Source organism: Lacerta agilis, chromosome 13 (genome assembly GCF_009819535.1).
Source record: "Lacerta agilis isolate rLacAgi1 chromosome 13, rLacAgi1.pri, whole genome shotgun sequence".
NCBI lineage: Eukaryota > Metazoa > Chordata > Lepidosauria > Squamata > Lacertidae > Lacerta > Lacerta agilis.
In genome coordinates this window covers 37,897,835-37,910,188 of record NC_046324.1, presented here as the reverse complement: position 1 = coordinate 37,910,188, position 12,354 = coordinate 37,897,835, and the positions used below count along the sequence as shown (strand labels likewise).

The 12,354-nt window shown below is 46.7% G+C and overlaps 1 protein-coding gene across 1 annotated transcript in view; it reads left to right on the top strand.

Annotated features, from left to right (window-relative positions):
- The window catches only part of LOC117057008, an 89,373-nt gene that overhangs the window by 39,879 nt on the left and 37,140 nt on the right, over window positions 1-12,354 (top strand). The window contains exons 28-37 of the mRNA XM_033167723.1: window positions 250-392; window positions 918-1,080; window positions 1,216-1,302; window positions 1,758-1,892; window positions 3,009-3,128; window positions 3,856-3,948; window positions 5,089-5,306; window positions 7,115-7,311; window positions 8,899-9,201; window positions 11,030-11,247. Of these exons, the coding sequence (XP_033023614.1) occupies window positions 250-392; window positions 918-1,080; window positions 1,216-1,302; window positions 1,758-1,892; window positions 3,009-3,128; window positions 3,856-3,948; window positions 5,089-5,306; window positions 7,115-7,311; window positions 8,899-9,201; window positions 11,030-11,247 (1,677 nt within the window). The remainder of the gene's footprint in view (window positions 1-249; window positions 393-917; window positions 1,081-1,215; window positions 1,303-1,757; window positions 1,893-3,008; window positions 3,129-3,855; window positions 3,949-5,088; window positions 5,307-7,114; window positions 7,312-8,898; window positions 9,202-11,029; window positions 11,248-12,354) is intronic.

The window sequence follows — 12,354 nt, the reverse complement described above, 5'->3', positions numbered from 1 at the left end:
ACCCCAATCCTCTGTAGTTATTGTTTGTCACATCAATTTGATGTACAGGGATCATTATGGATAGACGAGCGCTGTATCATTATATATTTTTGTAATTGTATTCCTATGTTTAATTGCATGTTCAAAAACTTCGTGGGATCGAAATGGCATTTTACTGTCCACATTTTAGCAGCATCTTATGCATCCTTTTCTGTCTCTTCCACCCTCCCAATTCTGTGCCTGTGCCTAAATTTGATTTCTTGGTCACAGCCTAGGAAGGCAAACGTTTCTGTGCAGGTTTTGTGGGCGGATCACAAGACTCCGCCACCGCTTGAGCTGCAGTTTGAGGCACAGATAGAAGAAGTCAAGAAGGAGAAAATGCTCTACCAAAAACGTGGGACTGTCCTGTTCAGGTACTTTAATTCCCACCCATCCCGCTCCATTCATATTATCCGTTTGGGTAAACAAACCAAAGAGATATTTTGCCTCTCTCAATCAACACAGTAAATGTCAATGCAAATATATACTTGCAAGGAATTGCTCCTTCAGTGTGACAACACCTGCTCTCTGGAACTTCCTGTTCATTGATATTTGGCAGATGCTTTAAGTGTAATGTCATTGGTGTCTGCTAAAAGCATTTTTTGTTTGGACAACCCTATCCTGACTTCCTTTGCCCTCTTCCCTTGCAATTCTAAGCACTGGTTTAGAGGCAACCAGAAGGTTGTGCTTCTGTTAAAATAATCCAGATTAGACCATGGTGCACTTTATTAACTGAACCGATCGATGTGACATGATAATATATTTACTGGGAAACACTGTAATATTCACATAGGGCTTCATTGCATTGTAGCAGCTTGAGCCGAAGGCAATCCAGAGTGAGATTTCCCATCTTCTGTGTTTCAACTGAAAGTTCCTTGCTCCTTTTATTCACATCCCAGGCACCCGTTTAAACTGCCCATCCCGCAAAGCTTTCTCCTCCAGGAAACCTTCACTCTGAACAAAAAGGAGAAGCATTATTTCTTGGAAACTAAAGTTTTGATCAACGGGCTTGAAGAGTCTGTTCAAACTCTCACACTCAGCTACCAAGCTCAAAATCCGCATGTGAGTGAAATTCCCCACCCAGCAACCTTTTCAATAGCGAAGCAGCCATGAAAAAATAAGCTACTCATCTGTGTAAAGTTTTTTTTGTTTGTTTGTTTGTTTTGGTCTTCCTCCCAACCCTTCACCCATCTCCAGGTTTGTGCTGGATTGACGCATCCATACAACAACAAGTTCTTTCCCCAAAATATAGAGGTTTGCGCCATAACACGAAATCTCAGCTGTGTAAGTAAGTTTGATGAGATTGAGGGAATGATTCACAATGCATAAAGTCTCCTCAGGGGAGATTATGAAGACATTCTGGCTACAGCCCTGGTTTTATGGCCATGTCCACACTGTACATATAAAGCACTTGTATACCACTTTAAACAGTTGTGGCTTCCCCCAAAGAATCATGGGAACAGTAGTCTGTTAAGGGTGCCGAGAGTGGTTGGAAGACCCTCTCACTGCCCCTTGCTCTACTAGCACAACTATCCAGAGAGCTCACAGGAAGTAGATGTTGCTGCTTCCTGTCCTCAGTTTGGCCATTGCTCACATGCTTGCCAAATCCTGCTGCCAGCCCTCCTATCCAAAGTTATGGTCTCTAATGCATTAGATCTGCAGACAGTCCCTCCATATTTAGACAAAGGTGCTGCTTTACTGATCTGGCACTTTTAAATACTCATGATATCAACCCACAGGTGAAACGGGAGATCGAAGTGACACTAAAGGTCAACAGGAAAGAGGCTCTCAGTTTCCTGGGCAAATACCAGAACCAATCTAGCATGGCTGATTCCCAACACCTGGTACAACTGGATATGACACATGCATTCCAGGTACTTACCTTTTGGAGAAGAGGCACCACCTTCTCTTTGTCTGTCTCCATCCCACTCACCGTAACTTCTGAGAGTTTTGGCAAATAATGTACAGTATAGGTTGTTCACTGTGTTTCATTTCTTTCTATTCTCATCGGAATAACTGGGTTGTTGTTGTTGTTGTTGTTGTTGTTGTTGTTGTTGTTGTTGTTTAAAAAAATCCAGCTGTGGGCTTCTATGAGAAGATGGATAGGATATAAATTTAATAATTAAATTAAATTAAAAACAAGCTTATGCTTGCCAGTCTAAAATCCAGATGTTTTTGGACTACAGCTCTCTACAGCTGACTGGGATTGATGGCGGCTTAGTCCAAACCATCTGGAAGGCAATAGGTTGGCCAAGAGTGCTGTCATCCAGTCAACCACCAGCATATTGTATTATGTGCAACTACAGTGCAGAAGCAGATCTTGCAATCCCTGTTGCTCAGACCCCAGTGATATCCGTGGAGCTTCCATGAGCATAGAGGACCATAGGGTTGTGTCTGCATTAGGACATGTCTCTAGGGTGGCTGTGTATCCTCCTTTACAGTGGCCAGGGCTGCCTGGTCCAAGCCCAGTTTAACAATCAAGGAAACCTGAGAAGGGAGAGCAGGAGAGGCTTTGAAGTCACCAATCCAAGAGTTAGCACTTGTACAGCAGTCTGAGCAAGGTTCGTCCAGTCACAGTCTTCTCCGTTAGAGTGAGATGCATTTCTGTTTAAATGATAGTAATTGGGTTGAAGCTGGTGCTTATCCTACTCAGAGTAGACCCATAGAAATTAACGGACTTAAGTTAGTAATGTTCATTCAGTTCAATGATGTGCTCTGAGAATTGAATACAGCCTATATCTCTCAAACGAGCATCCATACATATGAATTAGCATATGCAAATTTCCATATGTCCTCTCTTTATCGCAGTGCATAAGTAGCCATGCTACTTGCCTGGACTAAAAACTTTAACCTCTTTAATAACCACGGCTTCCGAATGGGGGACCTGGGGGGACTATAATGTGGCCTACAGTAAAGTCATGCAAGATGAGTCAGAACATCTTCTGTTAATCTGAAGAAAGGGATAACTTGTTGGGTTTCTTTCCTACTAGCTCAAGTTTCCACAGTCGGTTGCTATGAGGGGGGAGCTCTTTTCAAGAGAAGCCAGGCTGGCTGATTTTGCATCTGGTGTGACAATAACAGCTACTATCGACCAACAGGATACTTCGCAGGTCAGGTTTCGTACTAGTCTTCTATGCAACTAAGAGGACCTCTAGAGCAGCCTTTCTCAGCCTTGGGTCCCTAGATGTTGTTTGACGACAACTCCTATCATTCCTAGCCAGCATGGGAAGTGGTCAGGGATGATGGGAGATGTGATTTGAAAACACCTGGGCACCCAATGTTGAGAAAGGCGGGAGGGATTCAAGCACAATTTGCAAGGATTGAAGCACTTTCTCATTGTAGTGCAACAAATCCACTTTACGGACACTAGGAAAGAGAGAGGAAAATGCACTGGAAAGTGTGGGACAAACAAATATTGGCAGAAACTGTCTCCAGGCAGACATTTTCCCAAGTCATTGCAATGTACAGTAGACATTTGTCCATTTTAACCTACCCTCAGTAATTATGATTGCAGCCAATACTATCCATGGTTGGAACCTTCTACTAACCCAAGGGCGAGGTTCTCATGGAGGAACAGAAGCACGCATGTGCTGAAAGGGGGAGCAGCAATGTTGTCCAACGATATCCATTGCCATGTCACATCATGCCCACTGGTGTCAATGAAATTTAGCATGGCGTGCCAGTGTATCAGTCGGAAAGCTATAGCTCCATAATCCAAGAGATACTGCAGCATGAAAGGAGCTTTAGAAAATGGGACGGAAGTGGTAGATGTATAATCAAGAAAGCTAACATAATATTCCCCGTGTCTGAATGTACCCCCCTCTTCTGTATCAACAGTTTACAGCTTGGCTGAATGGAACCAAGACTGGGTTTGGAATTTATTCACAATTTTCTCACTTGAATCAATCAAACTTTCCTCCAAGTTTTCAGGTACCAAAATTCATATTCCCTGACAGCAGCAGCAGCAGCAGCAATTTACGTTTAGTCTTCTCCTTTCTTTCCCCCTTACATTTTGCTTTGTTGAAATGATGTGATAGTTGCTGGAGTTGTCAATCTTCAGGGTTATCTCCAGCTCAGATTCTGATCTGAGGCGAAGACGAAGGCACAGAATCCTAAGAATCACAGAATGAGAGGGGCATACTTGGAGGCCACCTTGTCTAACCTCCTGCTGAGGGCCAGCCTGCCCATGAGGTGGGCTGAGGAAGCCGCCTTGGGCAGTGGAACCCCGAGAGGTGGTGTCCCCACCTGCCCTGACCACTGGCTTCCAGTCAAATATTGCAAGATCTCACTGGAACCTGCCACTGTTGCTTTGTGGGCACTGTCACATGACCCAGACAAGGGAGGCTTTAATGGGGGGCAGCACTGTTCCATTTTACCTCAGGTGCCAAAACAGGATGCACCACCCCATTCCACCACCCTTCTAGATAGCTGGTTCCGCTGAACTGCTCTTAGCTTCAAGAAGTTTCTCCTTATGTTCCACAGAAATCTACCCACCTGTAGTGTATGAATACTAGATCTCAACCTGCCCAGTGTGGTGTAGTGGTTAAGAGCGGTAGACTCGTAATCTGGTGAACCGGGTTCGCGTCTCCGCTCCTCCACATGCAGCTGATGGGTGACCTTGGGCTAGTCACACTTCTCTGAAGTCTCTCAGCCCCACTCACCTCACAGAGTGTTTGTTGTGGGGGAGGAAGGGAAAGGAGAATGTTAGCTGCTTTGATATTCCTTCGGGTAGTGATAAAGTGGGATATCAAATCCAAACTCCTCTTCTTCTCTGCATGAATGTTGGGTAAAATTGCAATTAAAATGTATATATTGGGGGAATACACACTAAAATGCTGATGGATTTCATGAAGTGTTTTTTTCTTTTTCTTTTTTTAAATTGCAAGCTGATGTGAAAATGTGAAGAACGGAATGTAAGTTTGGAAAACAAGAGAAACTGAGGGAAACATTTTTTTTTGACAGATCTGGCTTTGAGATTTGGGGGTGGGGGGGAGGATGGGACTTATTCTTGGTTGGGCTGCACCCCAGTTGACCCATGGATTGCTTGTTTTGGTTTAATCATGCACTTAGGCCCACGTCACCACCAACCGATACAGCAGGAATGGTCTCAATGGATCCTTTTGCCTTCACTCCGGCAGAAAGGATCTTGTGTTGCTGGAGGCGGACTTCAATGGTGAGATGAGGAAGGATGCCGGAAGCATCAGAGTGAGCGCTATCCTAAGACAGGCAGTTCTGACGCAGTTCAGATATGTGTGGCTGCAGTTCAATGGCAAGATGTCGCCAACCAGGTAAAGAAAGCAGCAACTGGGGCTGTAGCACAAACCTTTATTTTGTAGCCAAATATCATCGCCAGTCATACAATAAATAAGGGGGCACAACTCAAAATATGGTTCAAAGCAAACTAATAAGATAATCAGGTGTGATGTTCAATATATAACAGAACTATGTAGCCCCACTGGAAAACTACGCTGCATGTACTCAGGGATGTTCTGTTCCACCTGTTAAGGGCTGAGCTTTGGCACTCAGAATAGGTTCTACGTATACCTGAGCTCAGATTATTCAGCTCTGAATCTGCTCTCTGGCCTGCCAGTAAGAGCTGGAAGGTTGATGGGGAACAGGACAAGGCCTCTTCTCTCGTGGCCCCACAGCTATGGAATGCCCAGCCCAAGACAGAGAGGACAGTACCTCTTTACATGGCTCATGGTTTCAAGTTAAAACTATGGAATTTGCTCCCACAAGAAGCAGTAAAGGCCAGTGGCGTAGCATGGGGTGCTTGCCCCAGATGCAAAATTTGTTAGGGGTGCAAAATTTCGACACCCAGTGCTACCTCGATACAGCTGCGTGCTTCCGTCACTGGGATCCATTGAAAATGGCTTCTCTAGGCAAACCAGGAAGTGGCCTCTCCAGACAATGCAACAACTCTTTTCTTATCTCTGCGACTATAATTTATTGGGTGACGCCTTAGGTAGTTGAAAGCACATGCATACTCTGTCCGTTCCCCTCCCACCCACCCCTCCGCCTGGCTCCAGGTTCTGGCAACCCATGTTACACCACTGGTGAGGGCCACCAACTTGGGTGGCTTAAAAATAGGCATGGAGGATGAAGCTGTTGGTGGCTACTGGCTCACAATGGCTATGCTGTACCTCCAGGGTTGGAGGTGGTAGCTCCTGGAATACCAGCTGCTGGGAATCACACATAGGGAGAGTGCTTTTGCGCTCAGGTCCTGCTTGCAGGCTTCCCATGGGCATCTGGCTGGTCGCTGTGAGAACAGGATGCTGAACTAAATGGGCCACTGGCCTGATCCAGCGGGCTCTTTATATGTCATGATAAGCCAAGAACCTTGACTTATGAAACCAGTTTGCGAGTTACATGCTTCTGCTGCATGCAGTGCGACTGCCCTCCCACTATCCTCTTGCTTTTACAAAGGCCATAGATTCCCCCATCCCTGCTGTAGGTAGCAGTGGTTCAGCAGTGAAGATCACAGAGCTGTCCTTCCCCGGCTATTTCTACTGACTGCTTGTGTAACGAATGGTGTGTTTTGTATGGGCCTAAGATGGCTGAAGAACACCACAAAATGGATGCTGTTGATCGATGCTGTATAAGAGCTAATGGAACGTGTGCATGTTTTGGCAAAAACAGCATGTGCCAGGAACAGTGCTTCCAAGAGGGCATGGACACAACATCAGTTTCAAACAAGAAGAGTTGTGACATGCCAAGAACATACTAAGGACAACAAGAAATGCCAAGAACATGCCAAAGACAATAAGGAATGCCAAGATTCAGATGAACAGCAAGAAGAGTATATAAGATGAGATTTTTCAGATTGGAGTGTGTGCCAGACGCCGACGGGATCCCACTGCCTGGTCACCCATAACTCTTATTATTCAAAACTGATGTTGTGTAGCTCCCCATGCCCTCTTGGAAGCACTGTTTCTGGCACACGCTGTTTTTTTCCAAAACATGCACATTCCATTAGCTCTTACACAGCGCAGTCCATCGATCAACAGCATCCATTTTGTGGCGTTCTTCAACCATCTTAGGCCCATTCAAACCATGCCATTCATTACACTTGCATTGTATTCTTTCTTGCCTCCAGAGCTATGCTGTCTTCTGCAGTGAAGCTGAATCACAATGCCTTTCACCTGGGCGTTGTGGGATCCAAGGAGCAGAAAGTGGGTCTGGTGCTGACCCTCCATGGAAGTCTCCGGCACAATGTTCTCAGCTTAAAGCACGTCATACCCCAGGACCTTTCCCTGGACGGCTCTCTCAAGCACAAAAACAACATCCGTGAAGGTATTGCTTTACTGCAAGGTTCAGAGCAAGCATTCATCCTTCTTGAGCAGGTAGGGTAAGGTTACCAGATTTTTTTTCAATGAATCCGGTGACACTTTTCAACTTCCTACTAAATCAGGGGACTGATTTGTAAATCCGGGGACTGTCCCCCAGAAATGGGGACGTCTGGTAACCTTTTGTTGTTGTTGTTGTTGTTGTTGTTGTTGTTGTTGTTGTTCAGTCGTTCAGTCGTGTCCAACTCTTCGTGACCCCATGGACCAGAGCACACCAGGCACGCCTATCTTTCACTGCCTCCCGCAGTTTGGCCAAACTCATGCCAGTCGCTTCGAGAACACTGTCCAACCATCTCGTCCTCGGTCGCACCCCTTCTCCTTGTGCCCTCCATCTTCCCCAACACCAGGGTCTTTTCCAGGGAGTCTTCTCTTCTCATGAGGTGGCCAAAGTACTGGAGCCTCAGCTTCAGTATCTGCCCTTCCAGGGAGCACTCAGGGCTGATTTCTTTAAGGATGGATAAGTTTCATCTTTTTGTAGTCCATGGGACTCTCAAGAGTCTCCTCCAGCACCATAATTACCTTAGGTAGGAGCATTGTCTGGCCTTGAATGAGGTCCAAGATAGGCTGCAGTCAGAATCCTGTCCTGGTGCAGGCAAAGAGACCAATGGATGTCATGATCCAAGACAGGATGGGGAATCAGGTCACGTTCTGGATCAAGTAGTCTTAGCCAGACTGTCTGTGTGGCTATAAGTATTCATTTTGGGAATGCCCCTTCCGCCCATAAGAAGGAGGGGGGGTTGCAGGCAGGTAACACGAGCCCTACACGTGCTCAGGGGATGGGGTCATCCCCTGGCACAGATTGGCCGAGCCCTGGGTGCGGTGCCCGGGCACCCGGCCAACTGGCGCGGTGGCTTTGGGCGTGCCTGCTGCACTTAAGCAGGACGCTCCCAGGGCTCGACCTCTTCCTTTCCTTGCTCCCTTCGTCACGTTTCCCCGGCCCGCCCTCCCTTTAATTTAGGCAGTAGTTTAGGCAGGATTTGACGCTGCTATGGACTACAGTTGGTCGCTGTTGAGGGGCCTGGTAGGAATTTTCCCACTTGGCAAATTGGCTCCGCCTGGTGGTTTTTCGCCTACCTCGTAGCAATTCGTCACAACTTTGGTTTGGCGGTCAGGCATTGGATCTTAGGGTAGGTTGGAAAGGTGGGGGGGAGGACTGGCCATCACCTCCCCCCAAAGGGCTGAAGGGTACTTCAATAAAGGAGTCCGGAGGGGCGTCGCCACTGTCCAGAGCCGTGGAAGGTGAGGGCCCCAGGCACGCCCCAGGCCGGTGATCGCAGGGTGAGTCCCTAGCTGATGTGCAGCAGCAGGGGCTCACCCATCTGCGGTTAATCCTTCCCGGACTGCCAGCACGTCGTACTGGAGTCTGATATAGTCGGCTGATCCAATGCCTAAGCCAATACCGCTCAACATCCGTAACCAATAAAGTTGTGGCCATTTATTTCCCATTTGAACCTTACATTTGGTGTCTTGTGTCTTATTTCTCTGGGGAAGGGATCGGGTCCTTGACATGCAATGCCTTCCTTCTGTCTAACAGGCATCATGAACATCGTGGTTAACCAGTCGGTGTTTGGAGCGCACATCCGGAACAGAAACGTGTTTGGAAACGAGAGTTTTCATAACATCGCAGTGGCTGTGACTCAGAATGGTAGCTGGGCTTTCCCAAGAGAGGCAAAGCTCCGAGGGCAACTCGAGCTCAGAAGAGGAATCCAGAGGGGTTTGGCCAGTATCCAGGTGGACACGAGAGCTCTCCATCTTAATATCTCAAATATCATAAATCTGGAGCATCTTGGAGCCTCAGGGATGCCCGCCCACAACATTAGTAATTTCTATACCACAGGTATGAAATGCAACCCAATACAGTGGGACCTCGGGTTAAGAACTTAATTCGTTCTGGTGGTCCGTTCTTAACCTGAAACTGTTCTTACCTGAGGTACCACTTTAGCTAATGGGGCCTCCCACTGCCACCGCGCGATTTCTGTTCTCATCCTGAAGCAAAGTTCTTAACCCGAGGTACTATTTCTGGGTTAGAGGAGTCTGTAACCTGAAGCATCTGTAACACGAGGTACCACTGTACTGGGCTGTTTCTCAGGATCAATAGAATGTCATTTGGAAAGAGTAGCTCCTTTTCTTTGAGAAGTACTCTGCGACTGCCTGCACTTCTCCAAACAGCCTACTAAATTTCTGTCTCCTTCCATTTTGAGCGCTGTTGTTTCTTAAGGGTTGTTGGGAATTATAACTCTGTGAAGGGTAAACGAGAGTTCCCAGGATTCTTTGAGAGAAAGAATGAAACAACGCCCCACTTTTGAGACACTGAATTTGAAGTGCAAGTGCCTGAGTCTCTCATAAAGACCCACCTTTATGTTCAGTTTCATTTAAAACAACTTTAAAAAAAAACAGCAAGTGTAGGGGAAATGGGCTGTTTCCATGTTTCAACAATGCCTGCTTTTTACATTATACCTTTGCTTTGATCCATGCCTTTCAGTCCTAAGGTACAATTTAATTCACAGTGTGGGTTGGGTGGGTGAGGGGGGACTCTTAAAAAAACTCCAATAATTTCAGTTGGCTTGGAGTCATCTCAGTGAATAAAAATCCCAAACCTCAAAGCGTAGGGGAAATAATAGTCCTGAAGTCAGTTTTAAAGTACAGGTGTGTTTTCAGTTACAACTTCAAAGTACAGGCAGGCTCTACCCTTGAAGAGCCTTCTCTAGTTTTCCAGCGGCATAATGGCGCTATTGAATATGAATGAATGTTTAATTCCTTGCCAGCCACTCTCAAGGAGAATGAGCTTTCATGCTTCTGTTAACAGCCATTTGGAGCAGTTTCAAGAATGAATGGGGCTGACTTGCTCTGAGTTCTGCAAAGGAAATCTTTCCTTGCCATTCCAAAAGAAAAGAAAAGAAAGAAAGAGCAGCATCTAGCATGGCTGTGCATGGACACACACACATATTTGGACCCACATATTTGTGGCCCAGATTTGTAAATCTGCATTGGACCCAATCCAGACCCATTCCAACCTGCCCTGGGTCCGAATCCAGAATGCGATTGCGAAATTACAAATCTCCTGAAATCCTATTGGCTTGCGTCACAAAACCAAAATAGCAATAGCTTATTTGTTTTTCACATAGGGGCATGATGTCTAGGGCATGATGGTAGCATTTTCAGAGTTCAAAGGCCCATTCCAGCAAGGCAAAAACACTCAAGGAGAATGTGAAGCAGAGCTAGTAAAGGGTGTTAGGCTGAGGAGAGTCTGGAGGGCAGCATTTGAATTCCCCATATGATTCAGTATCCTTGTCCTGTTGGAACATGGCATGGCCCTTAAGGGAATTTGAGGTGGGTGGCAGGAAACAGGCAGAAAGGGAATGGCAGACAAAGAGAGATAGAAGAGGTATCTGACCCATTTTTGACTGGGGCCATGCCCACCTCTTGTTTTAGTCCCACCCCCCACCAGCATGCTTCCACTGACAGATCACCCCAAAGAAAATGTGGCCCTCAACAGGGAAAGGATTTCCTTCCCCTGAGCTTCTGAAAACTCAGAATGTGCCTTTGCAACTAATCCCCTATTGAAACCCTGAAGCAAGCTACCCGTTGGTCCTGACTCATGTCTGTATCTGTGTCTCTATGCACCCATTGCGCTTTGTTTAATCTTTCTCTTTGGCTTCCCACAGAAAGTAGCATCCTGGCCACATATGGCCACATCAGTACGAACAGCACAGTAACTCTGAAGCTGCAAGGCGGTAGTAGAAAGACGGCTGCAGCAGTTGGAGCTGAGCAGCGGCCCTCGGAAACCCTTCAAGCCCAGATCATTGCAAACTTCAGCCACAACATTCCAGAGCTGAAGAATCATGGGATCCCTTTCAGCATAGAGTCTACCTGCCATTACCAAGTAAGGAGGACATTGCCGTTGACTGGGGATTGGGAACCTCGGGTCCAAATGTGGCCCTCCGGGTCTCTCTTTCTGGCCCTCAGGACCTTTCCTGGGCCATGCGCCTCCCCAGGCTGAATCTGTCCCGTGCCCTCCTTGGGGGCTTTTGCCTGGCTGGAATGTGCCCTTGAAATGCTTTTTGTTTGCATGACTAGAGAGAGGGGTTGCTTATAAACCAAATGTTGCCTCAAAGACAGGAAGTCCTGCCTGCTGACATCCTGCCTTTCTCTGATACATTGAGTGAGTTCTTACCTGCTAAACCTGTCCAGAGAACAGCGGCAATGAACTCCCCTTTCCACTCCAGAGATTGGGCTTCTCCTTCCCTGGCTATCCCTGGGTATTGGGGTGACCAAATTTTTGGAATATGAATTTTTGGAAAGTCCCCGTACACGACTGATAGCTTAGCGCATAACTCAACGACTTTAGAACAGGGGTTCTAAAGTTTGTTTAGAATAGCCCAAGGGTCACATTCCCTTCTGGGGGGTCACATTCCAGTGGTGGCTGGAGCCAGAGGCAAAAGCAGGTGGAGCACCAAATGTAAATATTACTTTGGTGCAATAGCCTACTTTCTTGAAATATACTCAGAGTCATGTGTGAATTTCATGCTCTTTATTCAGCTCATAGTAGCAAGGAATGAGTCTTTACCCAAAACGTCTGCTATATATACATTATTTACACAATGGGCCCCACGTGATTGGCTAATTCCGGGCTACTCCTGTAGGCCTATCAGGTTGTGGATTCACTTCCTCCAGGAGCCTGATTGGCTGCTCTTGCAAGCCAATCAGGTCGCTGATTCACTTCCACCTGGAGCTGGATTGGTTGGTTCCTGCGGACCAATCAGACTGCTGCATTCTGGATCCTATTGTTCTAGGATTCAGCTCAGTACATAACACCTCTCTATCCCCCATCCAGGGAACTAAGAGGTGTGATCAAAGTTCATGCACTCATTCCAGGCAGGCAAAAACACTTTGGGTACGAAGATGCGTGGTTTCTGTGACCATTTTTGGAATGCCAGCAGATGAAAGGCAGTTCACGGGGGTGGCTGAGAGACTGAGTATTGTCTAGCAT